At 40.8% G+C, this 16,241-nt stretch overlaps 1 protein-coding gene across 3 annotated transcripts in view; it reads right to left on the minus strand.

The window, feature by feature from the left end:
* Cdc16 (cell division cycle 16) overlaps window positions 1-16,241 on the minus strand; it is a 43,240-nt gene that overhangs the window by 15,216 nt on the left and 11,783 nt on the right. For all 3 annotated transcript variants that reach the window (XM_045146278.1, XM_004663430.3, XR_006636316.1), the window contains exons 10-14: window positions 13,258-13,307; window positions 11,999-12,072; window positions 10,759-10,884; window positions 5,620-5,772; window positions 4,161-4,224 (exon numbers count right to left, since the gene is read on the minus strand). In XM_045146278.1, coding sequence (XP_045002213.1) covers window positions 4,161-4,224; window positions 5,620-5,772; window positions 10,759-10,884; window positions 11,999-12,072; window positions 13,258-13,307 — 467 coding nt within the window. The remainder of the gene's footprint in view (window positions 1-4,160; window positions 4,225-5,619; window positions 5,773-10,758; window positions 10,885-11,998; window positions 12,073-13,257; window positions 13,308-16,241) is intronic.

Here is a 16,241-nt window from a genome sequence, read left to right on the forward strand (position 1 = left end):
CAATGAAGTATTTTACTTCCTACAACCTGCAAGGTGGACTCTCTCCAGGTGGCTGCTTCTTCTACAACAAGGTAGGGTCTCTACCAGTGTCCACTTTCTTCCCCCTAGATGATATTTCCTAAGCACATTTTTGTCCAAGAGGATATTCATACCAAAGAAATCTGAATTGTGTATCTGTAGCCCAGACTTCTTTTTGAAATACTGGATCTTTGTATCTAACTGACTATTAAATATTTCTACTTGGAAATGTTACAAGCACTTTCAATTCAGTATGCCACACCAACTCATCTCCCTAAGCATTCTAGTTCCCTCACCTCATCCTGAGTATCCTACCACCCAGTCAATGGGAACAGATCATCCTGACCCTTCTAAGACTCTTCAGGGCTTGTTCCCTTTGTCTTGCAGGTGTAATTCTAACCCTGTAAACCTTAGCTTCCAATACCAAGTATCTGGCTCAGGGCCCTATCCTACAAAACCTGACCATGCTGTCCTCTTCTGAAACTCCTTTGTCTGCCTCTCCCAGGATAAAGTACCAACTCTCTACGATTCTCAAGGTCCTTAATGACCCAAACTTAACCTTCTTGCCCCAATTCTTGACATTGTATGATGCCAAACCAGAGTGAATCAGCTCCTATCTTTACTTGGGTCATCCTCTGACTTGAAATATTTCTCTCTCAGTTTTATTTAGCTTATGTCTGAACATTCAGGATGGAGCATGTGATAAACCCAAAAGCTTTTCCACTCACTCTCATATCTGAGTGAATTGTATTCATTGGTGACTCCTTCACTTCAATCATACTGAATTATTGCTCCAATTACTTATTTGTATTTGTCAGTGGATCTGAGGCCAGGAAATATGGAATTAGCTCCTGTTTCATCTGATCCTAGCTCAGCATCTAGGATATGCTTGCACTCACCAAACACATAGCCTAAATAAATTAAAGAAAGTTGGGCCACCTTTTCCAACTCAATACTGACATAGGCTGGTGGAACCCAGTTCATACAAACAAAAATCCTTCAGAGATTCCTAGGCATGACTGCTTCTCTTTGGCTATTGGCCTCTGAATGAAAGGCCTAGCTCAAGACATACTTCTCAAACTTTTCTATGCATGAAAATTGCCTGAGGATTTTGCCAACATGAAATTAAAAAAAATATTTTATTATATATTCTATTTATTTATTAGAGAGGGAGAGAATAAGAGAAAGAGGCACAGAATGGGCATGCCAGGGCCTCTAGCCACTGCAAACAAACTCTAGATGCATGTGCCACTATGAATCTGGCTTACGTGGGTGCTGGGGAATCAAACCTGGGTCCTTATGCTTCATAGGCAAGGGCCTAAACTGCTAAGCCATCTCTCCAGCCCTGAAATTTTGACTCAATAAACCTGAGGGTCTACTACCGTAAGTAGCTTCCAGGTGATGGTAATGGCTACTGCTAAGCCAGTCTAAGTAGAAAGGCACTCAATTCTCTCAAAACTGAAATGTGGTGAGTGGCAACCCTATTTTAATAAGAACAGTGGAATTATCCAGAATCACCAAGACTGAGCACAGGAAAAGCCTGCCTTATAGACATAAATGAGTAAAATACAGAAAGATGAGTCTGTAAGTTCAGATGAAGAGGCCTATGGAGCTGTGTCTATCATAGAAAATAGGAGCAAATAAATGTTAAGGAATAGAGCCCATGGGCACAAGTGCACAAGCAAAGTGAAACTGGAGCATGAAATTCAGAAAAGAGTAAGGCTAGATAGGTGCCAATTTAAGGAAATGGAAATCAGAAGAGCAGTCACCTAAATCCCTTACCTACAACAAAGAAATCTACACATATATCTATAGCCATACCACCCTGAACACACTAAATCTGGTCTGATCACAGAAGCTAAGTAGGGTCAGGCCTGGTTAGTACCTGGATAGGAGAAACCTACACATTTATATCTACAATCACCATTTTGCCATAGATTGTTACTAGAAAATTTTCAGTGCCAGGGATGGGATACCTTCCAGTGAGATGTTGGCCAGAGAGGTCACTGATATCCCCCAAACATTACGGGCCATTGCCAAGGCTCTTGATTTCCTACCAAGAATAGATGGTAAGAACCTATTGCTGAAGACTCCACATACTTGGGCTGCAAGGTCACTGAGAAAATCCTGCTGGAGTTGAGCTGAAAACCCCCTCCCTGTAGACCTGCTGACAGAAAGCTGGAAAAAGCTATGAAGTATGCAGCTCAATGGGAGAGAGAGAAATCACCAGTGGAGATACTTAACAGTGGACACTGCAAGCCTTAAAAATTTGGCCAGCCAGGCCAAGTGAACCAATGTGTACAATAGTGGCATGTCTGTTGTGAGGAAAACCAATTGCTCTCTAAATTGGACTGGAGGCCCACTCCATGGGACAGAATATATCCCTGATACTGAAAACCTACAACAGGGGTAGTCATGAGCCCTAGGGGTGTAACATCTGTTGGCGTCTGGCTAAATATATATACTATACTCACCAAACTGCCCAGTAACTCTTAATGTTCATAACCATATATTAATGTTATTCTCACTTTTGGTTACAGAAGCTTTGCTTTTCAGATAACAGTGACCTTGGGATGACTCAGAAAGCACCATGGTGCTGAGAAGAAGTGACAGAGGAATGCTCAGCACTGAAATATCTCTATCACATCTTCTAAGGCTCAGGGTCCATTGCGGAAGAAGTGGCAGAAAGAATGTAAGAGCCAAAGGAGGGGTAGGATTCCATGCAACGTGCTCCTCCAGACACAAAATAGCCTGGATATCCATGACTTCACAGTGCCAGATACTACTTACACAAGACCATCATAATAGGAGGAAAAGATGATGACATCAAAATAAAAGAGAGACTGATTGAGAAGGCGAGGGGATATGATAAGGAGTGGAGTTTCAATAGGGGAAGTGGGGCAGGGGAGGGAGGAAATTACCATGGGTTATTGTCTACAATTATGGAAGTTGTCAATAAAAAAATTAAAAATAAAAAAGAAACAAAATAAAATCACCATTTTAAAGTAATAGCAGTGCATTGTGAACTAAAGTTCCCAGAAAACAGCTGTGTCTGCTGCACTTATTCCAGTAAGGTTGAATGGACTAATAAAGCTCCTGTGATCAGAGAGAGATGGAATGTTGCAAGTCAAAGCCAAATTATCTTGGGCTATCTTTAGCCGCCTAATAGCCAGGTATTGCCCACCTCTGTGTCTGAATTAACATCTTAGTGACTATCAGTTGATCAGGTAATCTTTTTTGGAATGCAAGTACAGACCCCAGCTTCTACCAACTCAAGGGCTAAGAATGTCATCAGATAGCATCTGAGGCCTATGGTAGAGATTTCCCTGGTTTGCTATAACCCGCCTACTTGATGGTCAGCTAATGTACTTGAAAAGTGCCTTGATTTATGGCTTTCTTTTGATCTGTAATTATAAAATTTTCATGAAATTATTAACACATTAGAATATGGAGTTTGGGGTAACCTAAATCTGTGTTCCTGGGCCATGGGCACTCATATTTGACTTCAGAATAAACTGTCTCATCCCCTTTGAGGTGAAAGCTGTGTTTATGACAAGATGTGATGTTTGTTTTTGCCATGCTTTCTCCTCCATGAAAAAATTTTCCCTCAAAACTATAAGCCAAAATAAAACCTTTGCTCTCATAAGCTGCTTCGGGTTGGGTGCTTTATTCCAGCAACAAGAAGGTAACTAACTGCTATACAGAGTTATATAGTAAAGGTCTGAATTTGAATGACGCCTGGCCCTGCAGAGGTGGATCTGCTCCCAAACTACATGTACACTTAAGCCAAAGACTAGTCTCTCTGAAGCTGCAGAGAAGGAATGTTGTATTTATGATGCAATGCCCCTATTTCCACCAATCATCAAAGAATCAAATAATCACTTCCTATGTTCTGACTGCTTGGGTCTTTTAGGAGGCAAGCATTTTGTATCAGCCCTATAGTAAAAAACAATCCCAAGTTTTCCATGGGATAAAGTAGTCAACTGTCAAGAACAATAACATTACCAAGTTATTTGTTAATGACAAATAGTAGGTTATTCTCTTCTACTTAAGACAGACTGTGTCCATATTCCCCACATAGAACAGATGCTCAAATATGCTCAGAGGTATATGTGTATGTGTACAGACATTACATAGAATACCTCATTCCCAATTGCTTTAATTTTTTCCAAAGCATCAAGAAACCACTTTTCTGCTGTTTTCCATCTAAAATAGAAAGGGAAAAGGTTAAAAATTATTCAAAATTCACAAAGATACACAAACATGTTAAGAAAAATATGAGTATCTCTAATACTGCTAAAATTAAATGGGACAGGTGGTTAGAAATAACTGATTCAGATTAAGTCAGGAATAAGAAGAAAGTATAATGATGCATTATGTATGAAAATACCATAATAATACCTATCACTCTGAATGCTAAATTTAATTAAATATGGGAAAATATTTAAGTCAGACAAATTGTTAATCTTATAGCATAAACATCATGTGGGCTCAGGATTTAGAATAAACAGTAAACTCTCAGTACTGCTGTTATTGAGCCTCCTGCAAACTACTGGTCACAACATTTCATCAACTAGTCAGTGATAACTTTGCTTAACATATACTGCAGGTTCATTAACACTGAACACAGCCAACAGCACCATCATTCAAGCTTACCTAACACAAATTTTCTTATTGGTACATAATGGTTTCTCATATTTCACCAATAGACAGAACTAAGTTTGGGGATTATTTTAGACAGTGAGGTCATCAACAAAAACCACAAAACTGTGCAACACATGACCCTAAACAGATCATTAACTAAAGGACAGTTTATATTAAGAGCTGAGCATGACCTTGTTAGAGATCATCCAGGAACTGATCTTCAAGAAACTCAGTCTCTTCCCACCTCAAACATACTTAGATTCCAAGCACCCTGGGACTATAAGTAAAGTTTAATGGATAGGCCAATTCACAGACAGAGCTTGTGAGTTCTGAGGGACTGCATTAAATTATTACTATCTGCTTAAAAAGTTCTAAACTTTATTTATAAGGATAATCTTTATAAGGATAATCCAACTTCTAGAATACTTCTAAGACACTGAAGCTCTGTTTATATTTATGTATAATCTAATATTAAGGATTATAGTTTTTTCTTCAAGGGTGATGTTAAATTGCTTATTCTATAAATATCCAAAACTACAAAAAAAGCCTCACTGACCAGGAAACTAGAGACTGAATCACTTCAAGAGTAGTTTAATTTTCTGTCTTACCAGTAATTAAATGGAAGATATTTTTGTTTCAAAAATTATGGAAAAACTTTAAGTGTATATATACAATTTCTAATTGACAGAGAAGAATAAAGATCTTCCAGAGTTTCCAGGTCACACTGTGAGTGTCAGAATTTCTGGCAACCCATATAAAAGGACGATCAGAATGTGGTTTGGTATTCTAAAGGAATCTGAGATGAGAATTTCTATTTTCTAAATGCCCATATTAAACTTTTTAACTACCTACATCTAAAAATAAAATTCTATTGAGAGTCACTCTGGTAAACTGAGTTCTAGGAACTGAGACCCAATTTACAGAGTCAACATAGGGCAGAGGCCCTTGAGTACTTACTCTCCATTCTGAAATGCAACCACTCCAACCTCGTGGATAACAAAGGGATCTTCTGGTGCAATACTCAGAGCTTGGCCAAAGAATCGTTCAGCCAATTTGGAGTTATTGGTCAAACCATATTCTAATCCAATATATAGCATTGGCAAATGACACCTAAAATATCAGAAATTTTCATATATTCAACACCAAAAGCTTTGTAATTCAACAAAAATTTATAGGTTTCAGATCCTACCTGCAAAATAATTTATATGTAAATACATTTAGTTTTTTCTAACTCAATGTACTAACATTTAATGAGTACCTAATTGGCATTTAGCCAATTAGCTGCTACTTCTAGAATCTACTAGCAATCTAGTTACCTACTGTTTTCCACTATTTAACAGTTAAAAAAAAACTTCCCATCAACTTTCCTAGAAATTTGAGAGCTTGGTCCAGGGTTTACAGAAAACTGAAGAATGTTTGCTCAAGAAAACAGTCAATTCTGGGTAAGAACAACAAACTTATATATTCAGTCAGAGAGGGAGAGAGTGGAGAGGGGAACAGAGAGAAGGGAAGTAGGGAGGGATTGGGTAGAGGATGGTAAACAGGCAAGTGGTGGGACAGAATACAGGTAGTAGAAAGGTCTAAGAGGGAACAGAGGAAAGACAGGGAGGAGTGGGAGAAGGATATACAAACTAAAGATGGTATGAATAAGCACCACAGAAACCTTCATTAACTAATTTAAAATATAAAATATGATTTATTTTTATTTATTTGTTTGTGTGTGGGGGATGAGCTAGGGTCTCTTGCCACTGCAAACAAACACCAGAGACTCATGCAATGTTTTGTATCTGGCTTTAAATGGGTGTGAGGAATTGAAAATGGTTCAATAGGCTTTGTAAGTAAGTACCTTTAACTAATGAGCCATCTTCCCAGGCCCTTTTGTTGTTAATTGTTTTTAAAAGAGAGCTGAAAGAGATAGCTTAAGATAGCTTGGCTGGGGTAAAAAGGCTTTTGCTCTGCAGCCTTAAGTTGCTACAGGTAAATCCTAGTGCCAGAGATAGGTCACCTCTCCCCCGCACAGTGGGCTGTTGGCCAACGAGGCCCATGAAGCCCCCCAAACAATAAAAACCACTGCCAGAGCACCTGGTTTCCTACCAGAACCAGTTAGTAAGACCCTATTGCTCAAGACACCACAGGCTGCAGTAGCAGGACATTGAGAAATCAAGATGGAAGCCATCTCCCTGCTGATAACTGCCATAGAGCTAGAAAGCACTATGTGAGCTGCTAGAGAGAAAAGTCATCTATAGTCTGAACAAGCAGTGGATCCTGCAAACCACAAAATCAACCAGTCTAGCAAGAATTTCCCAATGATGCAACAGTGGTACATAAGTTAAGGGAGTAATCAACTGCTCTGATTGGATAAGAGACCCCCCCCCCCCAATCAGTAAAAGGGAATCCAGGCCAAATACTGACAATCTAAGTCAAAACGTATGGCTTAGGACATACACCCCAGAGGGAAGTATCCACTGTCCTTTGGCTAAACAGAGATGTTATGTTCATCAAAAGGCTTCCTAAGTGTTTATGTTTAAGCCCTCTGATTAATGCTGTTCTTGTTCTTTGTTAGAGAACATTCTTTTTACAGATGGTAGTTAATACTAGAAGGACTCAGGACTCGTCAAAATGACAAGAGAAGGCTCAGAGCTTAGCACTGGATGAGTCATCTCTATCACACCTGCCAGAGCTCAGGGAACATTGTACAAGTTGTTGCAGAAATAATATGAATGCTTCTCTCATTTCTAGCCAGAGAATCAACTCTATGGAGATGGTAGATGCTTTCAAGGCTCAAAACTCATCAAAGTAGAAAAAGATGATGTCAAGAGTTCAGCACAGAGATTTCTACCATGTGCTCCAAGGACCAGAAAAAAAACATTATGGAAGAAGATGCCAAAAGAATGGAGGAACCACAGGGTGTGTAGACATACTTTAGGGCACAGTCCTCCCCAAAATGAACTGCATAGTACATTCATGACTCTACAGTGGTTACCAATGCTCCCGTAAGATCACCACGATTCTGAGGCCATCAACATTTTGACAAGGAGGGTGGAAGGTGTTAGGGAGGAAAAAAGTCCCAGGATGGAGTCGAGATGGGGGGACCAACAGCAGTCTAACTGATGCAACTTCAGATGTTTACAATGCCTAACCCTTACTACCCTGACCTACCAATGCTCTGGGCCACAATTTTCCTACCAGACAACCTGGCTCCTCTTCAGCTTGGTCCCTGATCTACTCTGAATTCTTCAGTCCTTTATTCTCTGTACACCCCTTCCAAAAGGAAAAGCTCTATAAAAACCCAAACTATCTAGACTTAGGTCAGCTGTTCTCTCTCTCCCTCCTCCTGTGAGATAGCCTCGCAGCAATTAAAAAGCTTTTTTTCTGCCTCAGAGTGGTTGTGTGTGGTCTTTAGTCATTCAGGAACCTCACACCTGGTGCCATGGATAGAAGGCTCCTGGTTGCCCTCTTGGGCAGCCAGACCTCACTTCCCCCGACCAGGCCACTGAGCTGCCACTAACCCTCTGAAGGCCTTGGACCATCTGCCAGGTGCATGCTTCCTCACTCACCATAATTTAGTTTCACTTCTCCTTCCCTCATCCTCTATTCTATGGTATTTCTCACAGATTGGCTTCCTCTCAGAGATGTTTCTCTCTCTCTCTCCTCTAAACTGTCCCTGGACCTCTCCCGTTAGTGTCCCCCACTACGGGTTGGCCTGCTCTTGTTCTCTCCGACATAACTCCCTCACTCTTTGGAACCTTAGCGGGTACGTCAGGCCAAATCCCTCTCTGGGTTCTGGGCTCTGCAGATCTTGAGAAAGATAAACTATCAACACCTTAGGACTCTCTCCCCCCCACTGAGCACTGAGGGGCACCTTTTGTGGTTGGGTTGGCTAGCTTTGGGACACTTCCTTCTACTCCCCTTCTCCCAACTTCCTCAGCTACTCTAGGAGAGGAGCCGACTTTCCCCTCCCCTTTTCTCCTCCTCTCAGCAGCCAAGGCACCTGCTGTGCCCCAGCTGCCTTAGGCATGAGTGGCCACTGAGCCACTGTCATTTACATATACAGCTCCCAACTTAGGGCTTGGTCCCCCAAGCTGCTCTGGTCTGTGTGCCCCTGGCCAGCTGCCACTGGTGCCATGGATGCCACAGAAAAGGAAGAAAAAAAAGGTCTACTGCCCCTCCTTGCCTCATCAAAGTAGGCCAGCCACTCCTCTCCAGTCCCCACAGGAACCACTCGGTGATCTCCTTGGCCTAATGGCCAAAGACTGATGGTGCCCTGGGCCCTCAGACCCCAACAAGCCTCTCCACATCCCCATGGAGGAGCCCCGGGTGACAGTCCAGGTGGCAGGTAGGCCAGTCTCATTTATATTAGATATAAGGGCCACGTGGTCAGTTCTGCCATCCTACTCTAGCCAGACTTTTTCCCCCAGATCTCTGTGCTGGGTGTAGACTGATGCTTCCATTCCCCTTACCTGACTGCCCCTCTATCCTGCAATGTTTGAAACACTCCACTCTCCCACTCTTTCCTTATAATGCCTTCTTGCCCTGCCCCACTTCTAGGCCGAGACCCATGCAAAAACTCTCCCTTTCCTTACCCCCCCCCCACCCAATCAACTGTTCAACCAACTTTTATTAACCTACCCCTCTTCCACTCAATACCAACTTTTAGCCTTCTCAGACTAGACTTGCCAGCTGCCTACACCAGCATCCCCTGAAACACCTGACCACACCCTCTCACAGCAGGAAGCAGTAATAAGAAACAACCCCACCCCTTATCCTTAACACAATGCTGGAATGTTAGGTAGGACAAGAGTCCCAGGATGGAGTCCAGATGAAGGAGGGGAAAGACAGCAGCCTGACTGATGCAACTTTAGATGTTTACATTGCCTAACCCTTACTTTCCTGACCTAAAATGACTTCAGCCACAGTTTTCCTACCAGACAACCTGGCTCCTCCTCTGATGGCAATCTATTCTCTGATTGATTACCTCCTCTGCTTGGTCCTGGCTCTCCCCTGAATACCTCAGTCCTTTTCTCTATTTCCTCCTCCCACCAAGAAAATCGCTATAAAAACCCAAGCCATCTACACTTACACTGCCTGTTCTCTCTCCTCCTGTGAGATAGCCTGGCAACTCAGGCCCTAATAAACAGCTGTTTTCCTGCCTCAGAGTGGTCATGCATGGTCATTGGTCCTTCATGAAGTTTACAGAAGGGGACCAAAGGAAGGAGACAACAAAACTGAGGAAGGACTACTTTGTAAAAGAATGGTCCTTGGGGGATGGGTGAATGGGAAAGAGGGAGCAAAAAAGGGAAATCAAGGCCAGCATGGGGCTACAGAGTGTTCCAGGTCAGCCTGGGCTAAAGTGACAGCCTACCTTGAGTTGCCTGCTCCCCCCAAAGACAACAAAACCACGGGGACTAAAATACACTATAAAACATCTTCCACAAAATAATGCATTAATGAGAAATAGAGAAACAAAGAAGACCCAACAGACTGTAAAAAACAAAACAAAAAAACAGACCTAAGTCCTACCTTATCAGTAATATTATATACTCTAATCAAGAAGTTGACTGAATAAAAACACAGAACCCATGACTTAACCAGATATTGTTAATAAAAGATATAGTCTTTAGGTTCAAAGATATAAGTTGAAATTGAAAGGATAGAAGGTATGGCAACAATAATTAAGAGTTTATGTGACCTGGATACTATCAAGTAAAACAGACTTTAAGACAAAAAGACAAAACTGTTACAAAAGACAAGGATGGACTTTTTCTAATGATAAAAAGCTCAACCCACAAAGACAAAATACTTATATAGTAAAAACTGCCAGATAAAACACAGTAATTTTACTATAAATATTTTCATCTTCATGAGCACATGAAAAAGGGCTTCCATGTTCAAGTCTTCCCTTGGCTCCATTCCTAGCTCCTGCTTGGACTGGTTGGGAGAAAATGACAACATTAATTCTGTCCTCCTCATTTCCATGGTTATTTTATAATTTAGAGCTGCTAGGTAAGAGATACCTGTAACATTTTTGTCTAGTTTAGTAACCAAATGGCAACAATAGTCCCTTTTCCAATATTTTGTCAGGTCATTCTGCCATACCCTTTCATCAGCTGGGCTGCTGTGAAATAAGCAGCCATTGCTTGGTCATGCTCACTCTCCACAGCAAAGGAATGCCCATAGGCTATCCAAGCAGGGCCATAGGTCTTCTCAAGTGTTGTAGCTTTGCTGAAACAAAAGAACTCATTCAAGTAATATGTTTCTTTAATGGTTACTTTTGTATAAGCACATGGCCTCAAAAACATGAACATTAATTAAATAAATTAACTGGGACAGCATATTAAACACAAAAGAATGATTTGTGTTAATGCAGCAGAACTAAAGCAATATAGAAATTTTAGGAGGGAAGTTCATACCTTTTTGGAAATGTAACATAGCTAAACCCATTAGCATTCTATATGCCCTTACAAATACAATTTAGCCAGCAGTTCAATGTGACTCAGGAAGGTAGCAAACACCACATGATAAGGGCCTATTCTGTACAAGGTACCACACTGGGCACCCTGAATGCATGGTATTCCCCTGAGAGATAATCTAAAACCATAACAGATTCTTATAGGAGCCTACATACTCTGCCAAGTATTCTGTTTCACAGTCATACTGAGTGCCCCTAATCTCATATAAAGTTTCATGTAATTTCACCATTTTTAGCAAAAGTCAAAATTTGATAGTATCTTTGTAAATGAAAACATATTTTAAAAAATATTTTATTATTATTTTTTATTTTAAAGAGACAGAGAGAGAAAGGGAGACAATGGGTATGCCAGGGCCTCTAGCCACTGCAAACCAACTCTAGATGCATGTGCCACCTTGTGCATCAAAAACAGATTTTTCAAACTAGGTTCTTCTTTTTCTGATACATTATTACGTATAACTAAAATAGAAAATAATCTACACTCTTACAAAGCAAAGTCTATACCACTGCTTTCTTCTATTTCTGCTCACAGCATCCTAATGAAGAAGGAAGAACATAATAATGCAATTAAGCAGAATCTGCTAAAGGACTTATTCTTTTATTGCACTTTTGTTGTTATTGTTGTTTAGTTTGTTTTTCAAGGTCGGGTCTCACTCTAGCCCAGGCTGACATGGAATTTGCTATGTAGTATTCAACTCAAAGAGATCCTCCTACCTCTGCCTCCTGAGTGCCAGGATAAAAGGCAAGCTACCACACCTGGCTCTTACTCTACTTTTAACGTATTTACTACTTACAAATTAAAGCATATGAGCAAGAATTTTCTTTCCATGGGTTCACTACACAGGGGGGAAGAAAAGAAATTCATACCTGAGATATCTCCTGGCATGTTCATTTTTATGACCAACCATGAGATAGTAACATCCAACTGCAAACCAAGACACCTAAAAAGTTGAATATTCACTATAATCAAAAATATTTAATCTTGAACTGGAATCTTTAACAAGCTAAGTTGGATAGAAAATGAACTAGACAGATGTTTCAAGGTCACGAATTTTAGTTTGAATTAGAAATTTCTGTGAGCTCATCTCTTCAATGTGGTCCTAGATGAGAATAGATAACAGTTTTTTTAATGTGGCTTTCACAGAAGATAAGGCTGGGAGCACACATACCTATGAATCCCTGTTTAACTCTGGCTCATTTTCCACCTAGGTTGGCTTCTCCTGTACTGTCCTCCCATGTAGCTAGAAGTAAATTCTTGTCTCTTCTGAGACTGAGACCCTGTTTTTAGGTTTTTACCTTTAAGGACACAGTTCCTGAATCTATTTTTTGTTCCTAGTTCTCTATTCTAACCCTGGAAGTCTGTCTAGTCAGAGCACAACTCAGTACAATGTCTGACACACAAATGCAAAAACCTACTAAACACTCACTCTTTTGTTTGTTGCTGTTGTTTTTCAAGGTAGGGTCTCACTGTAGCCCGGGCTGACCTGGAATTCACTATGGAGTCTCAGGGTGGCCTCAAACTCAAGGCAATCCTCCTACCTCTGCCTCCCAAGTTACACTTTTTTTTTTTTAAAATTTTATTTATTTATTTGAGAGAGAGAGAGAAAGAAAGAGAGAGAGAGAGGGAGAGGAAGAGGCACAGAGAAAGACCAAATGGGTGTGCCAGGGCCTTCAGCCATTGCAAATGAACTCCAGATGCATGCGCCCCCTTGTGCATCTGGCTTATGTAGGTCCTGGGGAATCAAACCAAGGTCCTTAGTCTTCACAGGCAAATGCCTTACAGCTAAGCCATTTCCCCAGCCCAACAATTCCACTCTTAATGGGACATGTGACTACAACAGTCCAAATTCTGTATTTCTGTTCAGTAGTAGTTTTCAATAGGAAGTATGTATAGTTTCTATAATCAGGAAAAGAAGTTTTTATTCAAAGTTATTGTTTCAATAAATTTAAAAATGCCTTCATGGAATTAAGAAGCTAAGGCTGATCTCTATGAGTACTAGCACTAGGAGATTCTGTTCAATGCTTTACTATAAAACATCATTGCTTGAATTTAAATATAAGCTACTGTCTAAATACTAGCTATTTCCTTAAAGTTCAGGTAATTAAAAAGACATAATATTACTTACAGGATTACTAGGATATAAATCCACCAATTTGTGAGAAAGATAGAAAAGTTCTGTTTTAGGGAAAAATGAAAAAAATTCAATTATTTATATTAAATGTAATTTAAAATGACTTTACCCCTATTTACAACTTTTATAAAAAATGAAATCATTCTCACATAATGAAGTCATACCTACCTTCCCTTTAAGTACAAATCCACAACTGGTAGACATACTTCCCCAGACCCAAAGCAGGCACTGAGTACTTGCTGAGTGACTAGAAAACTGGATTAAGGGCACATGGTGGACCACATAGGAACAGATGTCCCCAGCACAGTACTTTAGGTAAGGCAGAGGCTTCTGTAAAGCACAATCCAAGAAACTCATGTCTCTTGTGCCATGTGCTGAAATGGAACATCTTAATCACCCACAAACTTATTGGGTTGGCCAAGCTTACAAATTTCACATCAGTGAGATCATTTCCCCTTAGATATGTGAATAGCAGCTCTTGATGGCATGTTCTACATGCAATCTCTGAATGAGGTAATGTGGGGTGGCCAAAAGCCTGCCCCCCCCCCTTTTTTTTTGAGGTAGGGTCTCATTCTAGCCCAGGCTGACCTGGAATTCATTATGTAATCCCAGGGTGGCCTTAAACTCATGGCAAACCTCCTACTACCTCTGCCTCCTGAGTGCTGGGATTAAAGGCATGTGCCACCACAGCTGGCTGAAGCCTGCATTTTTACTTTCAGAAGACATGATGCTGCTTGTTCCCAAGACACAGAATGCAGCAGGGATTGAGGGCTTGAGCATTTCTGTGTTTTTTCCCTGCTTGACAAAACTCACTATTCCGTTTTAAGAGATTTAAGGGCAAATATACCACCAAACCACTAAATTGTTTCTTAAATGTTAACATGGAAAACCAAGCAAAACAGTTGCTGCGTTCCCATTTTCCAATAATGACTCTTGCCATATCTGTTTTCCTAAGGAACTTACCAGAAAAAACATGATTAAAAGGTCAAAACTGACACTTCAAACTCTAAATATAATATACTTTGAACCACAAATACATATAAAAGGAAGCAGGAAACATGGATAGAGAAATGCATTGTTCTGTCAGGAAACAGACCACTAGCCACTCTAATGGAGCTGTTACTTCTGCTATGAAGCTCTACTGTGCTGTCACTGCAATCATAACTAGTTAGGCTCTGTGAGACAAAATTTCAAGAGCTATAGATTTTATTTTTGCCTTAAGAATTAGAGCTCAGAGCCAGGTGTGGGGATATAAACCTTTAATTGCAGCACTCCGGAAGCAGAGGTAGGAGGACCACCACATAGAGAATTCCAGGTCAGCCTGGGCTAGAGTGAGCCCCTACCTCAAGAAAACAAACATCACATGTTCTCTCTCATATGTGGATCCTAGCTACAAATGACTGAAATTCTGTGTGAGTTGGAAGAAACCTCAGTAGCATAGGGCAGTAAGCTAGAAAGGAGATATGAAGGGAATCGAAAGGGAGGGAGGGAGGCAGGGAGGACCTAATAGGATAGTATTGTATATATGTAAGTAGAACAGATAAATGGGGGTGAAGAGGCCTAAGTGAGGTCAGGGGAAGAGATTGAGTAAAGGAAAGGTGGAGGGAGGGCTAATCAAAATCTGAGAGGATATAAATAAATCATATGGAAACCTACTTTTTTGAACAATGGAACACACAGGAGCCATAGATTGTTACTAGAAAATTTTCAGTGCCAGGGATGGGATATCTTCCAGTAAGTTGCTGGCCAGGGAGGTCCCTAATGCCCCCAAATCATTACAGGCCATTGCTGAGGCCTTTGGTTTCCCACCAGGAATAGATGGTTATTGCTTAAGACTCCACATACTTGGGATACAAGGTCACTGAGAAACCTTGTTAGAGCTGAGCTGAAAACCTCCTCCAGAAAGCTGGAAAAAGCCATGATGCATGCAGTTCAATAGGACAGAGATAAATCACCAGTGAAGATACCCAACTGTGGACACTGCAAGCCTTTTATTTGGCCAGCCAGGCCAAACGAGCCAACGTGTTTAATAGTGGTACATCTGATATGGAGGAAACCAATTGCCCTCTAATTTGACTGAAGGCCTGCTCCATGGGCAAGAATATATCCCTGATACTGAAAACCTACAACAGGGGTAAGTCATGAGCCCTAGGGGTATAATATCTGCAGGTATCTGGCTGTATATATGTACTATACTCACCAAACTTCTCAGTAACTCTTAATGTTCATACCCATATATTAATGCTACTCTCACTTTTGGTTAGAGAACTTTCTCTTTTCAGATGGCAGTGACCTGAGGTGACTAAGAAGGCGCCATGGTGTGAGAAGAAGTGACAGAGGAGTGCTCAGCACTGAAATATCTCAATCAACACCTTCCATGGCTCAGGGTCCATTGTGGAAGAGGTGGCAGGAAGAATGTAGGAGCCAAAGGAAGGGTAGAACTCCTTACAATGTGCTCCTCAAGATGCAAAATGGCCTGGATATCCATGACCTCACAGTGCCTGATACTACCTACTTGAGACCAGGAAATGATCATGACATCAAAATAAGACAGAGTTTGATTGAGAGGGGGAGGAGATATGATGGAGAGTGGAGTTTCAAAGGGGAAAGTGGGGGAAAGAAGGGAATTACCATGGGATATTGTTTACAATTATGGAAGTTGTCACTAAAATAAAATAAAGTAAAAATAAAAATAAAGAATTAGAGCTCATTGTGATGGTGTATTCCTATAATCCAGCACTTGGGAAGTGGAGACAAAGGGATCAGAAGTTCAAGGAAGTTTATGGCCATACCACCCTAAACATGCCCAATCTCATCTGATCTTAGAAGCTAAGCAGGGTTGAGCCTGGTTAGCACTTGGATGGGAGAAGTTCAAGGAAGGCCATCCTCAGCTAACTAGTGAGTTTGAGGTTATCCTGGGCTATATGATACACTATCTAAAAACAAATACAGAAAGATTCAATAAAACAATATATTAT

This window comes from Jaculus jaculus, chromosome 3 (assembly GCF_020740685.1).
Source record: "Jaculus jaculus isolate mJacJac1 chromosome 3, mJacJac1.mat.Y.cur, whole genome shotgun sequence".
NCBI classification, from domain to species: domain Eukaryota; kingdom Metazoa; phylum Chordata; class Mammalia; order Rodentia; family Dipodidae; genus Jaculus; species Jaculus jaculus.